Raw genomic sequence first — 7,763 nt, forward strand, 5'->3', positions numbered from 1 at the left:
ATGCTCCCCCTCCCACCCCAGAGGGAACGGAGTCCCGGAGAGTAAACTGCTTTCCTGAGGTCACAACAGCAGTGCTGTGGCATCTCAACCCCATACCCTAGGGCCCCCCGCACCCACTCATGGGCAGGGACTTCCCTTGCTGGGTGTCCCCCAGGGCACGTGGAGGCCCTCACTACCGCATCCCAACTCCCCCGCAGGGGCTGAAGAGTGTGAGCGAGCGGTCATCGACTTCGTGGCTTTCCAGGACATGTCCTCCAAGAGGCTTGTGCGGCTGTGGCAGGCGCTGGTGGGCCCGGCGGCCTGGGGTCCTGTGGCCCCGAGGGAGGGCCGTGCAGAGCTGCAGCTGAGGCTGTGGCGGCAGCTCACGGAGATGCGGGACGCGCGTCCCGGGACGCTGGGGGTGCGGCTACTGCAGGCGCTGCGCGAGGCCAGGCTGCCTGGCCTGGAGCGCAGCGTCCGCACACGCTTCTGGGCGCACTGAGCCCCCTATTTATTCTCCTCCCAAGCTTTGGCGCCATGCGGCATCACCCGCACGGCAGGCACCACAGTACTCTCAGCCGAGCTTCTAGGCTCCTGCTGCACTACAAAGGTTTATTTTTATGAAGCTGTTTGTACAACGTCCTGTGAGCCTGTGTGTGTCTACAGGGTGCGCAGCGGGCCGTCCGGTGGGGACACCGCCCCCCCCCCACGCGCTCTCAAGCTCCACGCACTTCCTCTGGCTGCTGATCACGCCCAATGAACGGACCCTCGGTGGGAGGGAGCGTTAGAGACGGCCAGCAGGTAGCAAGTGTGTCCCTTCCGGCTGTGGGCACCGTGGCGAGCCCGGGGTGCGTTCCATGACCCCCTAGATCATGCTTGTCTGCGACAGTACAGAGGGACAGCACACCCAGTATAGGGCTCTTGCGGTGAACAGGACCCAGCTTGGAACGGGCAGCGGAAGCCGATACTCTGGGCCGCCAGGACACCCGCCCCACCCCTCCGCTTGAACTCCACCCAGTCCCAGGACGCAGGGGATTTCCCAAGAGGGAACCAGCCAAGGACCTCCTCCAGGCTGGGTGCGACCCACCGCCTTTTCTGAGAAACCGGGCTTTTCCCCTCAGGCAGGCTCAGAGAAGTGCTGGACTGTACCAGGGGCAGCCTGGGGAACTCCCAGCCTGTCCCATGGGCCCTGGAGCCCCATGCCTGCCCCCTCCCTCCCAGGAGCCCGTGAGTCACCTCACCTGTGCCCCCCCACCCCTGCAGCCCTGACTCAGCCTTTCTCAGCAACCATTCCCAGGGTCCCCGCCAGGGACCAGACCTCGACAGGAAGCCACCAGGTCCCCGGCTGTGGCTCAGCTGTTCCCATAGAAGCAGAAAAGCAGTGCCCAGGTTGGTCAGAGCTCAAGCCTGGGGGCCCCTGGTGCTGTGGTCACTGTGCCCAGCCAGCCGAGAGTCCCTGGCTAGGGTTGGGTTCCTGGAGGCGCAATGGACAGCAGCAACTCAGACCGCCGTCCTCCTGGACACGGTCCAGCCAGCAGCGACGGACAGCTCTGGCAGGGGCCATGTAGGCAGCGGCCCAAGGACCCACCACACCCAGAGACCGGGCTACCGGGCACACACTTCCAAGTGGGCTTCGAGACAGCTTGTCCCCAGGCGGAATGGGAACCCTGCCCCGCACCCCTAGCTGGGAATGAAGGCCCAGCCCAGCACCAACCTGGGCTTCACGGGAACCCGGCCCACCTTCCCAACACCCCCACTGTGCCCCCCCCCCCCCCCCCCCCCCCCACCCTGGCAAGTGGCTGTCCCAGTGACAGACACAGAGAGGGGACAATCACTCCTTCCCCTCCTGCTGGGGATCCAAAAGAGGTGATGTCCTGTGCCTTGTTCTGAGGGCCCAGAACCCAGGGCCCCGCTGGCTTCCAGCAAAGTGGGCCAGGTTTCCCTCCCTCAAGAGGACACCAGCCCCCAACCCATCTCCAGGGCCAGAGGGGACGGAGACCGAGGACAGTCATGACCCCAACAGCTTCCTCTGTGGGGGCGGCTACACAGAGCAGCGCCGGGAAAGCCCATTTCTGGACTGGACCCCCGGGAAAAGCAGGTGGGGGCCGGGGCACACAGCCCAGGAGTCCCGGCTCCCGTGCGGGTCCTGCTGCCCTGATCCCTTGGCAAAAGCCTCCCGATACCTACACTTGCACGGACACAGAGAAAAGCTCGTCTTAAAGAGAAAACAAAGCCAATGAAGAACTAAAAGCAAAGCAAACCCGACCCCCAGGGCTGGCGGCGGGGAGCCCGCAGGAGTTCTCCGCGGGTACTCGGAGGAGTCGTGGGCACCGGTGGCCACCGGCCACACCTACGTGATGTCCCTCTGCCGCGGCGGCCGGTGCACGTTCCGCACGACGCACTTCACCATCCACTCGATGCCCTCACGCACCCCTTTGCTGTGGAGACAGCAGGCATGAGTGGGGGGTCCGCTCAGGGCCCGCAGCCCCCGGGTGAGAGCCCCCCACTCACCCTGTGAGAGCCGAGCAGGCCTGGGTCAGACAGTCGCGTCTGCCGATCTTGGAGCTACAGTCGCTGAACGCGGTCTTGATGTCGGGGATGGAGAGACAAGTCTGCGGGAAGGGCGGGCAGTGAGGAGCGGGGTCCCCGGCCCTGCAGTGAGGAGCGGGTCCCCGGCCCTGCAGGGAACGCCCTAGCCCAGGGGCAGGACCCGGTCTTGGTGGCAAGGGGCTGGACTCAGGGCTTCTCTGCCTAGAGGGCTCCTGCAACAAGTGGCCTGGGAGAGAGGAAGGAGCAGGTGGCACAGGCAGCCCACAGGGCATGGAGGGCAGATATAAGTGACCTCCAGTGCCCCCGACCTGAAGGCACAGGAGCTGCAGAAACAGGCCTCAAAGAGCACCCGCCCCCCACCCAGACAGCCCGGAAGCAGCCACTGCCCTGCAGACAAGCCGAAGTCAGAGCCGGCTCCCACCCTGGGAGTCAGGATGGGATTCCGTCCCGCACCGGGTGTCCCCACGGCGCCGGCAGCCAGGCCCGGGGCAGCCAGATAGGCCACACTCACCCTCCTGCGGAGAGAAGGCCCTGCGCACCTTGGGAGGGCTCTGCGCACCCGGGACACCTGTGGCTCGGGGTGCCCAGGACAGGCACCCTGTCCCCCAACCCCCAGTGATGGGGCCCACTGACTCTCGGCCCACACCGTGGGGACGCTGGGATGAGAGGCTCACCTCAACGTCCTGCTTGTTGGCCAGGACCAATATGGGGACGCCGTCCAGAGCCTCACTCGTGACCATCTTCTCTGAGGTCAGGCGGGAAGGCAGCGGTCAGCACCCACACGGAGAGGCCTGCCCGGCTCTCCGCAAGTGCCTGCTTTCACTCCTGGCCACGGCCCCGCCCGCCCGGGGTGGACCCAACCTCCAGCCAAGGCCCGCTCCAGACACACGGGATGGGCAGACTGGCCCTGCCTGCGCCCCACCCCCCTTCCAGCCCTGGCCACGTTGTACCCACCAAACGCTCGCTTGGACTCGCCCAGCCTCTCCTCATCCGTGGAATCGATGACGTAGATGACGCCGTGACACTCCGCATAGTACTGGGGAGGGGAAGAAAGGGCTGCTGGGCCACCCCCCGCACGCGAAGGCCCTTCTGGGGAGCTTCCAGGGAGTGGAAGGTAGGACAGGGTGGCGACGCAGCCCGAGATTCCTTCAGAGTGGGCCTGCTGACCTCGGGCAGGGGGTGGCCAAAACCCTCTGTCCACTTCCCGGGTGCCATGCCCCCGAACTCCACCTCAGCATCTGCTTCTGAAAACCACCCGACTGCTGGCCTGATGCCGGCTGGAGGAGAAGGGCAGGACTCGAGAGCTGGAACCCAAACCAAGCGGGTCCCCACGCGGTTCCAAAGCAAGGGGAGGGCACTAGCCAGGTCACGCGCCAGTGTGGATGGCAAGCCCGGTGGCCATACCACCAATGAGCTACAGGAAGGCCACCAAGGGGAGAAGCAGGGCTGAGGACAGGGCCAGCAACACGGAGCTCTGCGTGCCGCACTGGGGCCAGGACCGCGGTCAGCCCCGGGCACGCACACAGCAGCGGGACCAGAGCCCAAGGCCTGGGAAGAGTTCTGTGCGGACAAAACCGGACAGACGCACCAAGTGGGGCATGTGAGGGGTACGGCACGTGGGACACAGGGCGCAGCTGTGCACGTGGGGAGCCCCCCGCCTGCCCCACTCAGGAAGAAAACCGGAAGCAGGCAGGTCGCCACGCAGACAACAGCAACAGCAGCGCCGCTGCCCCAGCGGCCACGAGCGCCCGTCGCACACAACGTAAGGGCAAGCCGGGCACAGCTGAACACAGGCCTCACAGCTCCGGGGGGTTCTCGGGGTGCACCCGGGGCGCGCGGACAGCTCCCAGCCCCACGTGAGACAGGCTTTCCTGTCTGCGCTTGCTGCCCGACACAGGCGGCCATCCGGGGTCTGCAGGCCGCAGGTCACACACACGGCGACTCGTGCCCAGTGACAGTAGCCTGCAGGAGCTCTGGGCAGCAAGTGGTCTTGTGGACGATGGGGAGCTGGCGGACCTGACAGCAGACGTGTCCGCGCGGGAAGGGCCACCGCACGAAGCCGGCAGCAAGACCGGGGCAAGGATCGCCTCGCAAGCCCCGCAGCACGTGACCCGGCCAGGCAGACGGCGGCAGTCAGCGCAACAGGAGCTGGACATCTGGGGCTGAGCACGAGCAGGACCGAGAGCACAGCAAGCTGCCTCGACCCCAAGGCACCCTCCCCCGTGGCCACATGCTGACCTTTCAGATGTGGCCTGGAGGGACAGAGACCAGAAGCGCTCCCCGTGGCAGGCACGGCAGTCCCCCCGTCTCATCTGTGTGGGAAGGTGCGGCCCGAGGCCGGTGCGTGGACAGACCCATGCGCAGCAGCACACAGGCTGCGCGGAGGCCGCGCGCAGAGGAAAGGTCTACCAGTCACCTGCCTGGGACCAAACGCCAACGAGCCAACGAGCGCCCCGGCGCCCGACGGTGCAGGGGGACCAGGGCCCAGCCCGCGGCACCTGGGAATCGTGACGCAGCACGAGTTCTATTTCCCCTCCATCCTGGTGACCCACAGGGGGCTCTGCTGCCCCCCTCACAGCTCTAGGCCCTGAAAGGTCAGGGGCAGGGTCACCACCAGGGCACCCCTTCACTGAAGGCTCAGCAAGAGACCTGCAGGGTCACAAACCCTGGCTCCTGTGGGACGCGCTAGGCACCGTGGGTTCAGGGGCCAGCAGAGACCCTGGCCTGGCAGGGGAGGCAGGGTGCCCGCTCCATGCTCCACAGGGGCCGGGAAGCTCCCGAGGAACCCAGAAGTCCAGCAGAGAAGGGGCGCTCCGCAGTCAGGGGCCTCTTGGGAAGCGCCAGCAGCGGCAGCAGCTAGGGAGGGGGACGCCGCCAGCTCCAAGGCTGTCTCCCTTCCGGCTTGGCCTGAGGAAGCAGCGCTGGAGGAGCCAGGGCAGGGTCACAGCTGTGGGTGCAAGCGGCGGGCAGTGCACCCAGGGCACGAACCTGCTGCCTCCTGCAGAGCCTATGGGAACCAAGAGCCCCCTCCCCAAATCACAGCTGCCCAGGGCAGCCCACCGTGATGCCCCAGCAGGCGGCGGGAGTCCTGCTCAGCCTGGCCTGACGGGACGCAGCTGGGAGGAGCTGTGCTCCCCAGGGCTCCCCGCTGGGAGCCACCTGAGCTGACCCTCGCCCTGGCCCGTCCACGTTCTCCCGGCTCCGCTCCCAGGAGCTGCTCCTCAGCAACCCCCCGCCACTGTCTCAGCATCTGCTCCGGAGACCCCCGTCTGGGACAGAGCGTCAGGTCCCGCTCCGCTCCCCACACAGGTCTTTCTCGGTTCAGAGGACCAGGCCCTGGCCTCGCTCTGCCTCGGTCCAGGTTAAGTGGCCAGAGAGTCTGCCGGGGGCTTTCTCGCCACCAGAAGCCAGAGCAGAGGACGTCCCTTCAGAGGAAGACTGGGAGCAGGTGATGGGGGTCCAGCTGCCGCAGTCACAGGCAGACTGAGGACCTGGACGCTCAGCTCTCTGCACACTCACAACCGCTAAGCGCGGGGTGAGCCGCCTGCACCCCCAGCACCGGGGGTCCCAGAAGTAACCCAAACCTACGCCAGGGAGGAGGCAGCCGCTATGGGCCTCCGAGGACACCCTCTCCTGATGGGACGGAGCACAGGTCCTAAGGCAGGACAGAGGGAAGGCGCCCAGCCAAGGAGACTCAGGCCCCGGTGGGGACGCTAATCGTCCTGCAGGCACGGTTCCGTCCCACGTCCGTTTCTCCGCCGTCGCCGGTCTCGTCCCGGGGGGATGACCAGCAAAATCTCCAAGTCCAAAGGCACCAAGTGTGTCCTCGCTCTCAGGGGAAGGACCGGGGGCCGGGGCGGACCCGGGGGCGGCCTCGAGAACACAGCGGTGACCGAGCTGCTCACGGGGAGGGAGCAAGGGGCCTCCGCGGGAAGAGGACGGACAGGCCGCAGGGGCCGGGGACGCTGTGGGCGCGTCTCACCTTGTCCCACAGCGACTGCAGCTCTTCCTGGCCCCCCAGGTCCCAGAACATGAGGCGCGCCTTGGCCACGTCCACAGTGCCGACTGCGGAGAGAGCCGGCGGTGAGGCGCGGCCCGGCCCGCCCCGGGCTCCCCCGCGGGCCCCGGCCCGGCCCCGCGCAGCCCGAAGCCGCTTACTGTTGAGACCGACGGTGGTCGTGACCTTGGACAGGCTCATGCCCCTGTAGCCCTTGTGGAAGCGCGTTTTCGACTGTTCCAGGAACGTCTGCAACGACAGCCGCGCCGCGCCGCTGAGCCGGACGCTCTGGGCCGCGGCGACCTGCGGGCTCCGACCCGAGCGCACCCCCAGGCCCGCGGCGCGGCGGCGCCACCGAGCACGCACCGTCTTGCCGGCGTTGTCCAGCCCGAGGATGAGGATGCAGTACTCGTCCTTCCGGAACACGTACTTGTACAGGCCGGACAGCAGCGTGTACATGCTGCCTGCGGGCGGGCGGCGGGGCGGCGTGGGCGGCGGGCGGCGGGGGCTTCGCGGCCCCGGGGCCCGCCCCCGACCCGGACGCCTCCGCCCCGGACCCAGCTTCCCGGGGGCGGAACAGGTCCCGGTCCCCGGCCCGGCCGAGACGTCAGGTCTCCGCGCGCCGCCCCCGCCCGTCCCGCCCCCGCCCGCCGCCCCCGCCGCCCGCGCCCGCCCGCCCCGGCAGGTGCCCCGCAGACGCCCCGCGGGAGCCCGCGCCGCTAACCGCTTCCAGAGGCCGGGCGGCCGGCAGGGGGCGCGGACCGGCCGCGGCGGGAGGTCGCCTGGGCCCCTCGCCCGACCGGACACCGGGTCTCACGGCGAAGCGCCGTCGCGGAGTCCCCGCGGCCTACCTCGCGCCCGTCCGGGCCACGGAGCCGCCGCGCTCCTGACCCCGCCGACCTCCGCTGACCCCGCGCTGACCTCGCGCGCGGCCCGACGGGACGCAGGCCGGCGCCCGCGGAGGGCGGAGCCGTCCCGGCGCTCCCCGCGCGCCGCATCCCGGCGCTCCCCGCGCGCGGCACTTCCGGCGGCGGCGGCGGCGGCACTTCCGGCGGCGGCGGCGGCGGCACTTCCGGCGGCGGCGGCGCTCGGGAGGAAGCGCCGGCGGGCTGCGAGGGCGGAAGCGGGCGCGCCGGCCGCTCTAGCCGGTGAGGCCGGCGGGGTCTCTATGGCGGCGGCCGGGAGCCCGCGCGGAGGAGGGGCCCGGTCCGGGCGCGGGGGCGCGATCGGGGGCGAC

The 7,763-nt window shown here is 68.9% G+C and overlaps 2 protein-coding genes across 4 annotated transcripts in view; one reads left to right on the top strand and one right to left on the bottom strand.

The window, feature by feature from the left end:
- TNFRSF6B (TNF receptor superfamily member 6b) overlaps window positions 1–622 on the top strand; it is a 1,820-nt gene extending 1,198 nt beyond the window's left edge. The window contains exon 3 of the mRNA XM_059407438.1: window positions 198–622. Within this exon, the coding sequence (XP_059263421.1) occupies window positions 198–481 (284 nt within the window). The 3' untranslated portion in view covers window positions 482–622. The remainder of the gene's footprint in view (window positions 1–197) is intronic.
- A 1,573-nt stretch (window positions 623–2,195) lies between these two features.
- On the bottom strand, window positions 2,196–7,463 carry ARFRP1 (ADP ribosylation factor related protein 1). 3 transcript variants are annotated; one of them, XM_059407439.1, is made up of 8 exons: window positions 7,378–7,461; window positions 6,893–6,990; window positions 6,688–6,775; window positions 6,512–6,594; window positions 3,484–3,565; window positions 3,204–3,274; window positions 2,491–2,591; window positions 2,196–2,417 (listed from the first exon to the last, which is right to left on the bottom strand). In XM_059407439.1, the coding sequence occupies exons 2-8, from the start codon at window positions 6,983–6,985 to the stop codon at window positions 2,330–2,332; spliced, it is 606 nt and encodes a 201-aa protein (XP_059263422.1). In that variant the 5' UTR covers window positions 6,986–6,990; window positions 7,378–7,461; the 3' UTR covers window positions 2,196–2,329. The 3 variants fall into 3 exon arrangements, with proteins under 3 accessions (XP_059263422.1, XP_059263424.1, XP_059263425.1); XM_059407441.1 differs by lacking the exon at window positions 7,378–7,461 and adding an exon at window positions 7,251–7,333; XM_059407442.1 differs by lacking the exon at window positions 6,893–6,990 and having other exon boundaries at window positions 7,378–7,463.
- Window positions 7,464–7,763: the final 300 nt, after the last annotated feature.

The sequence above is a fragment of the Mustela nigripes genome, chromosome 7 (assembly GCF_022355385.1).
Source record: "Mustela nigripes isolate SB6536 chromosome 7, MUSNIG.SB6536, whole genome shotgun sequence".
Taxonomy (NCBI): domain Eukaryota; kingdom Metazoa; phylum Chordata; class Mammalia; order Carnivora; family Mustelidae; genus Mustela; species Mustela nigripes.